At 39.2% G+C, this 15,306-nt stretch overlaps 1 protein-coding gene across 5 annotated transcripts in view; it reads right to left on the reverse strand.

The window, feature by feature from the left end:
* The window catches only part of fbxw7 (F-box and WD repeat domain containing 7), a 349,039-nt gene that overhangs the window by 77,761 nt on the left and 255,972 nt on the right, over positions 1-15,306 (reverse strand). For all 5 annotated transcript variants that reach the window (XM_061881245.1, XM_061881246.1, XM_061881244.1 and 2 more), the window contains one exon: positions 799-881. In XM_061881245.1, the coding sequence (XP_061737229.1) occupies positions 799-881 (83 nt within the window). The remainder of the gene's footprint in view (positions 1-798; positions 882-15,306) is intronic.

Here is a 15,306-nt window from a genome sequence, read left to right on the forward strand (position 1 = left end):
AAATAACAGAGCTGAGACCCGGTGTTTGTAATGTGTTGAAAATGAAAATGGTGGCTGTGTTACCTCGGCGACGTCACATTCTGACGTCATCGCCTCCAGCGCGATAAACAGAAAGGCGTTTAATTCGCCAAAATTCACCCATTTAGAGTTCGGAAATCGGTTAAAAAAAATATATGATCTTTTTTCTGCAACATCAAGGTATATATTGACGCTTACATAGGTCTGCAGATAATGTTCCCCTTTAAAGGATTAGCAAATCATTGTATTATTTTTATTTACAAAGTACACAACATGCCAATGTCACTGCTTTTAGGGTTTGTATATAGCTTCCAATAGAAATCTTCTTCCACACTGTGAAATTAAAAATGCAGCATGTATGGTCCTTATTTCCTTCACTCATGTGCGGATGAATGCCCAGCACACTGTGCCGTGAAGACAAAGTCCCAAGTGTGCTGGTGATCCAGGAGAGGGTGTGATCTGACAGCGGCGGCTCTATTTCATTATGGATGAATATTTAATGGTGAGGATGCTGATACACAGCCGCTTACAAGGCGACATTTACACTTAAGTGCCCGTGTTGAGAGTGAATTTTAATGTGGCAACATGTGCATTACGTATTCATGGGAAGGGGGCGGGTGAGGAGCATCGTTCCGTTTGAAGCCACCCAAGATAGCATCTTTGATTTGCTCCCTTTTTTTTCCCCCCATTCCACTTTTGAATACATTTTTAATTCTAGGCCTTTTGATGCCGGAGGGCGTGGGAGGAGCACCGTCACTCGCGTGGCGTGGAGGAACTCACCTTGGGTACTCGGGACCTTTGCAGGGCTTTTTTCCGGAAGGGAAAGATCGGACCTCGGGGCCATGGTCCAACTTTCTCTTCATCTGAGGAAGAGGAGAGAAAAGACAGCGTGAACAAAAGATAAGCTTTGATCAAATGATTAAAATGAAAGTAACTCGAGATCGTGCGGAATTGGGAGCAGACAAAACACAATTGCTCTCTTTATTTAGTGATAACTTTCTTTCCTCGCAGCACTTTTACTTCACTGAAGTTACAACTGGCAAGCAGGTCACGCGGGGTGTGTGCGTGCAGACGATTGCCTCGGCGCCATGCCGACATTGTTAGCATTATGTCTGCCGTTCAGTATATTAAAACTTGCATCAGATGCATGCACAGGGGACGCCGCGCACAACAACTGAGCCTCACACTTCAATGAGTACACCTGCACCGTCTAATGACACCTGAGACCCAAAACGGCACAGAGGATGCAAAAAACCGGTCGGGTGAAAGTTCAGCAAGCGCTCTGACAATCACACCTACAAACCCTGTTTCCATATGAGTTGAGAAATTGTGTTAGATGTAAATATAAACAGAATACAATGATTTGCAAATCCTTTTCAACCCATATTCAGTTGAATGCACTACAAAGACAAGATACTTGATGTTCAAACTCATAATTTTTTTTTTTTTTTTGCAAATGATAACAAATTTAGAATTTCATGGCTGCAACACGTGCCAAAGTAGTTGGGAAAGGGCATGTTCACCACTGTGTTACATCACCTTTTCTTTTAACAACACTCAATAAACGTTTGGGAACTGAGGAAACTAATTCTTGAAGCTTTAAAAGTGGAATTCTTTACCATTCTTGTTTTATGTAGAGCTTCAGTCGTTCAACAGTCCGGGGTCTCCGCTGTCGTATTTTACGCTTCAGAATGCGCCACACATTTTCCATGGGAGACAGGTCTGGACTGCAGGCGGGCCAGGAAAGTACCCGCACTCTTTTTTCTGTTGTAACACGTGCTGAATGTGGCTTGACATTGTCTTTTCCTGAAATAAGCAGGGGCGTCCATGAAAAAGACGGTGCTTAGATGGCAGCACATGTTTTCCCAAAACCTGTTTGTACCTTTCAGCATTAATGGTGCCTTCACAGATGTGTAAGTTACCCATGCCTTGGCCACTAATGCACCCCCATACCATCACACATGCTGGCTTTTGAACTTTGCGTCGATAACAGTCTGGATGGTTCGCTTCCCCTTTGGTCCGGATGACGCGATGTCGAATATTTCCAAAAACAATTAGAAATGTGGACTCGTCAGACCACAGAACACTTTTCCACTTTGCATCAGTCCATCTTAGATGATCTCGGGCCCAGAGAAGCCAGCGGCGTTTTTGGATGTTGTTGATAAATGGCTTTCGCGTTGCATAGTAAAGCTTTAACTTGCACTTACAGATGTAGCAAGCAACTGTATTTAGTGACAGTGGTTTTCTGAAGTTATCCTGAGCCCATGTGGTGATATCCTTTAGAGATTGATGTCGGTTTTTGATACAGTGCCGTCCGAGGGATGGAAGGTCACGGTCATTCAATGTTGGTTTCCGGCCATGCCGCTTACGTGGAGTGATTTCTCCAGATTCTCTGAACCTTTTGATGATATTATGGAGCGTAGATGTTGAAATCCCTAAATTTCCTGCAATTGCACTTTGAGAAACGTTGTTCTTAAACTGTTTGACTATTTGCTCACGCAGTTGTGGACAAAGGGGTGTACCTCGCCCCATCCTTTCTTGTGAAAGACTGAGCATTTTTTGGGAAGCTGTTTTTATACCCAATCATGGCACCCACCTGTTCCCAATTAGCCTGCACACCTGTGGGATGTTCCAAATAAGTGTTTGATGAGCACTCCTCAACTTTATCAGTATCTATTGCCACCTTTCCCTAACTTCTTAGTCACGTGTTGCTGGAACAAATTCTAAAGTTAATGATTATTTGCACAAAAAAAAATGTTTATGAGTTTGAAAATCAAATATGTTGTCTTTGTAGCATATTCAACTGAATATGGCTTGAAAAGGATTTGCAAATCATTGTATTCCGTTTATTTTTACATCCAACACAATTTCTCAACTCATATGGAAACAGGGTTTGTAGTCGCGGTACAGAGTACAACCCCTAGTTGCATGCTTTGCCACAATTCCTTGTGTCGGTGGCAGCTCTTATCCGGTCCAGTCCACCCCACAAAAAGGAGAGTTTCAATAGAACTTGCCACTGCTATTGCTGCCGCCGGGGGAAAAAAAAGAAGCTTTGAGACAACCGTGTTTGAATTTATACTTCATTGTCCTCCGAGGGGGGGGCCAACCCTTGATGTGTTTTTTGTGCAAACTTTAGAGACAAGCTGCCATACTGTCTGGCTGGACAAAAGCAGGATAACATGTTTTAGTCCCTTCTCCCAGCAGGCGGTGTCCATTTAAGGTTTGAATTAGAACCCGATCCTCTTCAAATAGCGTGTAGAATCAGTAGTGACGGTGGCCCTTCTTTTCTGGATCAAGAACAGGCCTGCCACCTCAAGACTACAGAATCAATGCACTCAAGCGCCTGACAGAAGAAGAAGAAGAAGCAGGCGTACATGACCAGCACGCTAATGTCTGCCCGCCAGGACATTAAGTCTGTGATCTACGGCACAATTGCCCGTTTTACCCTCCTGTTTGGCTGTGACAGTACACTTTGAGAGGGACGCTTTAAGACTTATTCATGGGACTTTAAGGGTGCTTTAGTGCAGTGTTTTTCAACCAGTGGATACAGGCTGGTGTGCCGTGGGAGATCATGTATTTCCACCTCTTTGGGTTAAAAATAATTTTTGCAAACCAGCAATTATAATCCGCAAATGATTGACAGTTATTGAATGTCTCTGCTGTCTAGATCAGGGCTGTCAAACTCATTTTAGATGGGGGGCCACATGGAAAAAAATCTACACCCAAGTGGGCCGGACTGGTAAAATCACGGCACGATAACTTAAAAATAAAGAAAACTTCAGATTGTTTTCTTTGTTTGAAAATAGAACAAGCACAATCTGAAAATGTCCATCCATCCATTTTCTACCGCTTATTCCCTTTCGGGGTCGCGGGGGGCGCTGGCGCCTATCTCAGCTACAATCGGGCGGAAGGCAGGGTACACCCTGGACAAGTCGCCACCTCATCGCAGGGCCAACACAGATAGACAGACAACATTCACACTCAGATTCACACACTAGGGCCTATTTAGTGTTGCCAATCAACCTATCCCCAGGTGCATGTCTTTGGAAGTGGGAGGAAGCCGGAGTACCAAATGTACAAATCATAATTTTGTCGGGGTTATTTACACTTAGATGTTGCGGTTAATTCTACGCTATCTTTTTTTGTCGTTATTTATACTTTCTGAATCATTTATATGATAATATTGTCTTTTTGTTGCAATTGCCGTTTTGGCGTCATATGCTCTGTTATTTGTTTAGAGCAGGGGTGTCAAACTCATTTTAGATGGGGGGCCACATGGAAAAAAATCTACTCCCAAGTGGGCCGGACTGGTAAAATCACGGCACGATAACTTAAAAATAAAGAAAACTTCAGATTGTTTTCTTTGTTTGAAAATAGAACAAGCACAATCTGAAAATGTACTAATCATAATTTTGTCGGGGTTATTTACACTTAGATGTTGCGGTTAATTCTACGCTATCTTTTTTTGTCGTTATTTATACTTTCTGAATAATTTATATGATAATATTGTCTTTTTGTTGCAATTGCCGTTTTGGCGTCATATGCTCTGTTATTTGTTTAGAGCAGGGGTGTCAAATTCATTTTAGATGGGGGGCCACATGGAAAAAAATCTACTCCCAAGTGGGCCGGACTGGTAAAATCACGGCACGATAACTTAAAAATAAAGAAAACTTCAGATTGTTTTCTTTGTTTGAAAATAGAACAAGCACAATCTGAAAATGTACAAATCATAATTTTGTCGGGGTTATTTACACTTAGATGTTGCGGTTAATTCTACGCTATCTTTTTTTGTCGTTATTTACACTTTCTGAATCATTTATATGATAGTATTGGCTTTTTGTTGCAATTGCCGTTTTGGCGTCATATGCTCTGTTATTTGTTTAGAGCAGGGGTGTCAAACTCATTTTAGATGGGGGGCCACATGGAAAAAAATCTACTCCCAAGTGGGCCGGACTGGTAAAATCACGGCACGATAACTTAAAAATAAAGAAAACTTCAGATTGTTTTCTTTGTTTGAAAATAGAACAAGCACAATCTGAAAATGTACTAATCATAATTTTGTCGGGGTTATTTACACTTAGATGTTGCGGTTAATTCTACGCTATCTTTTTTTGTCGTTATTTATACTTTCTGAATAATTTATATGATAATATTGTCTTTTTGTTGCAATTGCCGTTTTGGCGTCATATGCTCTGTTATTTGTTTAGAGCAGGGGTGTCAAACTCATTTTAGATGGGGGGCCACATGGAAAAAAAATCTACTCCCAAGTGGGCCGGACTGGTAAAATCACGGCACGATAACTTAAAAATAAAGAAAACTTCAGATTGTTTTCTTTGTTTGAAAATAGAACAAGCACAATCTGAAAATGTACAAATCATAATTTTGTCGGGGTTATTTACACTTAGATGTTGCGGTTAATTCTACGCTATCTTTTTTTGTCGTTATTTATACTTTCTGAATAATTTATATGATAATATTGTCTTTTTGTTGCAATTGCCGTTTTGGCGTCATATGCTCTGTTATTTGTTTAGAGCAGGGGTGTCAAACTCATTTTAGATGGGGGGCCACATGGAAAAAAATCTACACCCAAGTGGGCCGGACTGGTAAAATCACGGCACGATAACTTAAAAATAAAGAAAACTTCAGATTGTTTTCTTTGTTTGAAAATAGAACAAGCACAATCTGAAAATGTACAAATCATAATTTTGTCGGGGTTATTTACACTTAGATGTTGCGGTTAATTCTACGCTATCTTTTTTTGTCGTTATTTATACTTTCTGAATAATTTATATGATAATATTTTTTTTTTTTTTTGCAATTGCCGTTTTGGCGTCATATGCTCTGTTATTTGTTTAGAGCAGGGGTGTCAAACTCATTTTAGATGGGGGGCCACATGGAAAAAAATCTACACCCAAGTGGGCCGGACTGGTAAAATCACGGCACGATAACTTAAAAATAAAGACAACTTCAGATTGTTTTCTTTGTTTGAAAATAGAACAAGCCCAATCTGAAAATGTACAAATCATAATTTTGTCGGGGTTATTTACACTTAGATGTTGCGGTTAATTCTACGCTATCTTTTTTTGTCGTTATTTATACTTTCTGAATAATTTATATGATAATATTGTCTTTTTGTTGCAATTGCCGTTTTGGCGTCATATGCTCTGTTATTTGTTTAGAGCAGGGGTGTCAAACTCATTTTAGATGGGGGGCCACATGGAAAAAAAATCTACTCCCAAGTGGGCCGGACTGGTAAAATCACGGCACGATAACTTAAAAATAAAGAAAACTTTAGATTGTTTTCTTTGTTTGAAAATAGAACAAGCACAATCTGAAATTGTACAAATCATAATTTTGTCGGGGTTATTTACACTTAGATGTTACGGTTAATTGTACGCTATCTTTTTTTGTCGTTATTTACACTTTCTGAATAATTTATATGATAATATTGTCTTTTTGTTGCAATTGCCGTTTTGGCGTCATATGCTCTGTTATTTGTTTAGAGCAGGGGTGTCAAACTCATTTTAGATGGGGGGCCACATGGAAAAAAATCTACTCCCAAGTGGGCCGGACTGGTAAAATCACGGCACGATAACTTAAAAATAAAGAAAACTTCAGATTGTTTTCTTTGTTTGAAAATAGAACAAGCCCAATCTGAAAATGTACAAATCATAATTTTGTCGGGGTTATTTACACTTAGATGTTGCGGTTAATTCTACGCTATCTTTTTTTGTCGTTATTTATACTTTCTGAATAATTTATATGATAATATTGTCTTTTTGTTGCAATTGCCGTTTTGGCGTCATATGCTCTGTTATTTGTTTAGAGCAGGGGTGTCAAACTCATTTTAGATGGGGGGCCACATGGAAAAAAAATCTACTCCCAAGTGGGCCGGACTGGTAAAATCATGGCACGATAACTTAAAAATAAAGAAAACTTCAGATTGTTTTCTTTGTTTGAAAATAGAACAAGCACAATCTGAAAATGTACAAATCATAATTTTGTCGGGGTTATTTACACTTAGATGTTGCGGTTAATTCTACGCTATCTTTTTTTGTCGTTATTTATACTTTCTGAATAATTTATATGATAATATTGTCTTTTTGTTGCAATTGCCGTTTTGGCGTCATATGCTCTGTTATTTGTTTAGAGCAGGGGTGTCAAACTCATTTTAGATGGGGGGCCACATGGAGAAAAATGTACTCTCAAGTGGACCGGACTGGTAAAATCATGGCACGATAACTTAAAAATAAAGACAACTTCAGATTGTTTTCTTTGTTTAAACATAGAAATAAGCACATTCTGAAAATGTAAAAATCATAATGTTGTTTTTTTTTTTTTTACACTTACATGTTTGTATTATATTTTTTATTTATTTATTCTTTCTGAATAAATTATGTGATAATGTTCATCAGTCAACTCATTGGTGTTATTTTTCAATCTATCAAAAATAAAAAAATAATATCAAAATCGAATTAAAGCAAGTTATTTATGTACTTTGCTCATTTTCCACAACTGGTGCATTAACATCATGTGGTATATTTCTTTTTTTTTACAGATGTAGCATCTACAGAGATACAAATATTTGCTATTGGCATCCAGTGGACACATTTAGAACAGCAGTTTCTTTCATTCAAAAATGTCGACCAATTGTTATACTCATCCCGCGGGCCGGATAAAACTGTACGTTCGACACCCCTGGTCTAGAGCTTGGCAGAGTAACTGTGCAATACTTTTCCATATCAGTAGGTGACAGCAGGTAGCTAATTTCTTTGTAGATGGCAAACGTGGTTTGTCGTGATCATAATATGCAGACGACAGCGGGAGGCAGTGTGCAGGTAAAAAGGTATTTAACGCTTAAACCAAAAATAAACAAAAGGCGAGTGACGCTAAGAAAAGGCATTGAAGCTTAGGGAAGGCTATGCAGAACGAAACTAAAACTGAACTGGCTGCAAAGTAAACAAAAAATTAATGCTGGACGACAGCAAAGACTTACAGCGTGTGGAGCAGCAGACGGCGTCCACAAAGTACATCCGTACATGACATGACAACAAAAAAAATAAGCAAGACAAGAACTAAAGCACCACACAAAGGAAAAAAAACAAAAACCTCAAAAGAAGTTAGGGCGTGATGTGACAGGTAGTGACAGCACACGTACTTTGAGACAAGAGCTATAGTGATGCTTGCTTGGTTATGGTTTGAATTCATATCCAACAATTGTGAGAACTACTTTTTACCGTCAATATCGGTTCCAGAGTTTCATTTTTTAATGTTTTCTGCTGGTGGTGTGCCTCGGGACTTTTTCAATGAAAAAAAATGTGCTTTGGTTTAGAAAAGGTTGAAAAACACTGCTTTAGTGCATCCTGCAGATCAGTGTTTTTCAACCACTGGGAGATTATGTAATTTCACCTATTTGGGTTAAAAATATTCTTTGCAAACCAGTAATTATAGTCTGCAAATGATGTGAAGTGAAGTGAATTATATTTATATAGCGCTTTTCTCTAGTGACTCAAAGCGCTTTACATAGTGAAACCCAATATCTAAGTTACATTTAATCCAGTGTGGGTGGCACTGGGAGCAGGTGGGTAAAGTGTCTTGCCCAAGGACACAACGGCAGTGACTAGGATGGCGGAAGCGGGAATCGAACCTGCATACTCAAGTTGCTGGCACGGCCGCTCTACCAACCGAGCTATACCGCCCGATGTGTTGTTGTTGAGTGTCGGTGCTGTCTGGAGCTTGGCAGAGTAACCGTGTAATACTCTTCCATATCAGTAGGTGGCAGCCGGTAGCTAATTGCTTTGTAGATGTCGGAAACAGCGGGAGGCAGTGTGCAGGTAAAAAGGTGTCTAATGCTTAAACCAGTGGTTCTTAACCTTGTTGGAGGTACTGAACCCCATTAGTTTCACATGCGCATTCACCGAACACTTTTTAGTGAAAAATAAAATGTGTTTTTTTTTCAAATTCAAGGCAAAGTTATATGTTTTTGGTAACACTTTAGTATGGAGAACATACTCTAAGTAACAAAGAATCAATTTAGAGTTATTTGGTCAGGGTTAGGGACAGGGTTACAGGGTTAGGGTTAAAATGAGGCCATGTCGAAAAAGGCATATTTAATAATGACTAGTTAAGAGCCAATATGTTGATAATTTGCATGTTAAAAAGCAACTAATTAATGGTGAATATGTTCCCCATACTAATGTGTTACCATGTTTTTTTTTTTTACTGGTGCACAAAATGAACCGTGCATGAACGTCACCTTATCAAAGAACAAAAACAGCACAGTGCATAACCTCACAACAAATGACACACCTGCAAATCAGTGTGACTTCTGCTGTTGCCGTATCCGTAATACGCCGATAGGGAGAAGTTTTTATTTACACGATGAGTCGAGTGTGTTTTGACCGCCGCCGAACCCCTGATGCCGACTCACCGAACCCCTAGGGTTCGATCGAACCCAAGTTAATAAACCAAAACTAAACAAAAGGTAAGTGTCCCTAAAAAAGGCATTGAAGGTTAGGGAAGGCTATGAGGAACGAAACTAAAGCTGAACCAGCTACGAAGTAAACAAAGACAGAATGCTGGACGACAGCAAAGACTTCCTGCGGAGCAAAGACGGCGTCCACAATGTACATCCGAACATGACATGACAATCAACAATGTCCCCACAAAGAAGGATACAAACAACTGAAATATTTTTGATTGCTAAAACAAAGTAGAAATATCGCTCAAAGGAAAACATGAAACTGCAACAGGAAAATACCAAAAAAAAGAGAAAAAGCCACCAAAATAGTACACCTACCATACTTTTCGGACTATAAGTCGCAGTTTTTTTTCATAGTTTGGCCGGGGGTGCGACTTATACTCAGGAGCGACTTATGTGTTTGAAATCATTAACACATTACCGTAAAGCAGTGGTTCTCAACCTTTTTTCAGTGATGTACCCCCTGTGAACATGTTTTTAATTCAAGTACCCCCCAATCAGAGAGATAAAGACGTAAAATACAGCACTATGTCATCAGTTTCTGATTTATTAAATTGTATAACAGTGCAAAATATTGCTCATTTGTAGTGGTCTTTCTTGAACTATTTGGGAAAGAAAGATCTAAAAATAACAAAAACTTGTTGAAAAATAAACAAGTGATTCAATTATAAATGCAGATTTCTCCACATAGAAGTAATCATCAACTTAAAGTGCCCTCTTTGCGGATTGTAATAGAGATCCATCTGGATTCATCAACATCAGTCTAAACATTTCTTCACAAAAAAAGAAATCTTTAACATCAATATTTATGGAAGATGTCCACAAAAAATCCAGCTGTGAACACTGAATATTGCATTGTTGCATTTCTTTTCACACTTTATGAACTTACATTCATATTTTATTGACATATTATTCAATAAATATATTTATAAAGGATTATTTGATTGTTGCTTTTATTAGAATATTTCAAAAAAATCTCACGTACCCCTTGGCATACCTTCAAGTACCCCCATTTGAGGACCACTGCCGTAAATGATCAAATAATATTATGTAGCTCCTTCACGTAAGAGACTAGACGTATAAGATTTCATGGGATTTATGGATTAGGAGTGAGAGATTGTTTGGTAAAGGTATAGCATGTTCTATATGTTATAATAATAATAATAATAATAATGGATTAGATTTATATCGCGCTTTTCTATTGTTATATACTTAAAGCGCTCACAGAGAAGTGGGAACCCATCATTCATTCACACCTGGTGGTGGTAAGCTACTTCTGTAGCCACAGCTGCCCTGGGGTAGACTGACGGAAGCGTGGCTCCAACCACCACCTATCATTCATTCATCATTCATTCACCGGTGTGAGCGGCACCGGGGGCAAAGGGTGAAGTGTCCTGCCCAAGGACACAACGGCAGCGACTTTGATGTCCATAGGTGGGAAGCAAACCCGCAACCCCCAGATTTCTGGCACGGCCGCTCTACCCACTACGCCATGCCGCCCAACATAGTTATTTGAATGACTCTTACCATAATATGTTAGGTCAGGGTTAGGGAACCTATGGCTCTAGAGCCAGATGTGGCTCTTTTGATGACTGCATCTGGCTCTCGGATAAATCTGAGCTGACATTGCTTAACACGATAAGTAATGAATAATTCCACTTGTAATCACAGTGTTAAAAACAACGTTCAAAATATAAAACATTCTCATGCATTTTTATGTTCAAGAAGTTGCGTTAATGGTAAGAAGTAATTTATTTATTATTGGTTAAAGTGGGGCTTGCCCTCCTGGGGGTTCTTCAGACCACCAAGAGCCTGTTTTAGGGTTACAATATTGTTTTATTTGATTTTTCTCTCAGTTGCTTAACAGCAATTGTCTTTTTCTCTTTCGTCCTCACTCGCGCTCTGGCTCCAGCCCCAAAACTGTCTCTCCTCCTGGCTGCTGCTTATAACAGAGTGACAGGGTGATTAGATAAAAAGGCCCAGGTGGGCCGTCCACGCACCTGTCGCTGGCCGGTCGAGGCCGGTCCTGGCAACATCCCGCTTTGCTGCAGGCCCGCAGGCCACACCCCCTCCACAGTTCAGATTAACAATGTTATTACAAAGAATAAGAGACTTATTATACTCTGGAAATGTTGGTCTTACTTAAAAATGCACGCGTTTAGTTGTGTTCAGTGTTAAAAAAAATATTTTATGGCTCTTAGGGAAATACATTTTAAAATATTTGGCTTCTTGGCTCTCTCAGCCAAAAAGGTTCCCGACCCCTGTGTTAGGTTAACATAGCAGTTGCTTATTTATGCCTCATATAACGTACACTTATTCAGCCTGTTGTTCACTATTCTTTATTTATTTTAAATTGCCTTTCAAATGTCTATTCTTGCTGTTGGATTTTATCCAGTAAATTTCCCCCAAAAATGCGACTTATACTCCAGTGCGACTTATATATATTTTTTTCCTTCTTTATTATGCATTTTCGGCAGGTGCGACTTATACTCCGGAGCGACTTATACTCTGAAAAATACAGTGCTTTGAGACAAGAGCTATAGTGATGCATGCTTGGTTATGCTTTCAAAGTCATATCCAACAATTGCGACGACGACTTTTTACTGTCAACTGCGTTTCATTTTTCATTGATTTGTGCTGGTGGTGTGCCTCCACATTTTTTCAATGCAGAAAATGTGCCTTGGCTCAAAAACGGTTGAAAAACACTGCTCCGGATAACCAGCGTCCGCTGCCATTGGTGTGTTGCATAATGCTGGACTCTGACTAAAGAAATACAGCATAGAGTTTTCTACCTTTGTCATCAACTAACCTAAACCAACAAGTCCAGACCACCTGGGTAAAAGCGCTCTTGGTACGATTAGGATTCCTTAAAATACAACTGACTGGAGAACACAACCTCACTCGCTACTAGCTAACAACCGTAAATTACACACTATAAGTCGCTACTTTTTTCCTACGCTTTGCAACCTGTGGCTAATAAAACGGTGCAGCAAATTTAGGGATTTTTCTTTACCGACAGCCATAATGGACACAGTAAACACAAAAACAAGCAAATACACAGAAAAAAATATGCTACTGTTTGTGCTACAGCGTCACGTTTTATTCGCTCACTACAGATACTGCAGTACTCTTCTGTTTAAAGATTTGAACTGGAAGTACAATTGCTGTTCTGTCTTCTAAGTCGTCCATAGCGTTTCTACTGGAAGGGATTCTTCATTCATCACTCCAAGCAGCGTCTGTAGGTTTTACAATATAACTAAAACAATTCTGACTTACTAAACCGTCCCATGTCTGATGTCTGTAGGAGTGTTTTTATGCATATTTGCACATGCTATCATCTAGCATTGTTTACATTAGCTAATATGCTAACACTTAATACCAATATTAACTTACAATGCCATTCTTTTAATACTGTTTCAGTTTTACAAATTCCTTAGTAAATTCACAAAATCGTCACCGTGGAGTTCCTGAGTCTGTTCAGCTGGCTGCAGAGATAGCTTCCCCATGTTGTGGGTCCGCAATGATAACTGTTTTGTTTGACCAGCCGTTTTACTGCCATGTTACAGACACTGTTTGGAAACAATTAAGGTATGTAAATAAAGGTGTAAATAAATTTAGGTGCAAATAACTAATTTCACAACTACGACTTATAGCCTGGTGCAACTAATATATGGAAAAAAAAATGTTTTCCTCTAAAATGTAGTGGGTGCTGCTTATAAACCGGCGCTCTCTATCGTCCGAAAAATATAGTAATTAAGTTTGATGCCAAACTGCAAAGTGGCAACACAACTACGAGGATCTAAAGTCTGATACAGGGAACTTGCACCTCCTGGGATCATTCCTGGTCATTAACTCGCAGTTTAAGATCTCCAGAACAGATCAAGGTCAGGGTTTCCCCGACATGTAATTGGACATTCAAAAATAAACGCCACCACACCCTACAATCTACGTTTTTTCCCCTAACGTGGCAGTACATTGTAGGAATGGATATATAGCCAATTATTTGCTCGCTATTGACTAATGATGCACCGAAAATTTGGCCACAAATGTGCAGATATTAAAGACAGAAGGTGTGACATTGCTCTGTGGGGACATGGCAGGGCAAAAGTAAAGAGTCTTCAAACACTAGTACAGTCCCCGATAACACCAGAAAAAGCTGCACGATTTGTTGCTAGTGGTTTGTTTTTAAATAAAGAAAAAGTCCCTAACAGGATTGGAGAAGTCTCTAGAAACTTGAACAGTTTCCAACAAAATCCAGCCTGTGTAACAATGTACAAAAATAGAGCAAAATTACATCATAAGAAAATATGTTAATACTAATTACCAAAAGCACAGACGTCTTTCTAAATTTATGTATAACTTTTTTTTTTCCTTTTTAAAGAAAATATATGCATGATCTCCAACGATGCAAATGATAGAATTACGCCAGAGGTGGCCATTATGTGGATGGCGGAGGGTGTGTCGGTCCAACGCCAGCCAGGCATTCAAAAAATAGATCTAAAAAAGAGCAATCATCAATCTTTACCAAGACGTCACTTGATTGACAATCACAGCACCCGAGCGTCTTTTAAAATGACGCTGGCTGCTGCCAGATCATTGTTAAAAACCTCTAAAGCTCAGTGGCCACATGCGTGGACAGCACCTTTTAGCTCTTATTTCCAAAATGCTGTACACCAGTGGTCTCCAACCACCGGGCCGCGGCCCGATTGGTACCGGGCCGCAGAAGAATTTTTTATAAAAAAAAAAAATTAAAAAAATAAACTTTTTTTTTTTTTTTTTAATTAAATCAACATAAAAAACACAATATACACTTACAATTAGTGCACCAACCACAAAAACCTCCCTTTTTCATGACAAAAACGTCCCTTTCTCATGAAAAAGAACAAAGAATTTTTTTTTTTTTTTTTAAATAATAATAAAAAATAAGGACCCCCCGCCGGGCCGCGGGACAAATTATTAAGCGTTGACCGGTCCGCGGATAAAAAAAGGTTGGGGACCACTGGTGTACACTACTGAATTAGGGTCTTATGGCCGCTTATGTGGACACTTATACTGCCATCTGGTGGTGTCAGAAGAGTATAACATACAATGGAATTTGGGGAAAAGTGTAAAAATAAGAATTAGCATGTCACTAAACATGAAGTACACGTTTGTGTACTTATGGACTAAGTACATCATATCTAAAGATGATTCTTAGTTTGTATTCTATTTAGAGTCAAATAAGCCCAAATAGCAAAGAGCAATAAAAAAGCATGTAAACAAACAGCTTGGGCCTTATGAGGTTAAGAAAAAATGACCGACAGGAAGGCACTTTTTATGTCAACATACTCTTGCGGCGAACTTGCCGTCAAAACTTTAAAGACCGACCGCACGGTTCCTGTCTTCACAATAAAAGCCCTGCTTCATCCTGCCTGCGCTAACAAAATAAGAGTCTCCGAAAGCTAGCAAGCTAGGGAGTTTGCCGCCAATGTATTTCATGTAAGGTGCATAAAAAGGAGTATGGAAGCTGGACAAACTCTCATGAGGTTTTTTTCTCCTCCATGTGAAAATGTGGAGGTTATCATCACTACTGTCTGATTCCAATCAATGCAAGTCATCACAATCATACCAACTTATATTCTTGTCTTCATGAAAGAAAGGAATGTTAAACATGCTTGTATTATCATCAAACACCTTTCACTTGTTCACCTCCCTTTCATAAATAAATCAATATAAATGATGTATATGAATGAGGTAGATCCCCTACACTTGGTACATTGAAAAGTAGCTCGCCTGAAGAAAAAGTGATTGACCCCCCACCCCCCATG

Source organism: Nerophis ophidion, linkage group LG20 (assembly GCF_033978795.1).
Source record: "Nerophis ophidion isolate RoL-2023_Sa linkage group LG20, RoL_Noph_v1.0, whole genome shotgun sequence".
Classification (NCBI taxonomy): Eukaryota; Metazoa; Chordata; class Actinopteri; order Syngnathiformes; family Syngnathidae; genus Nerophis; species Nerophis ophidion.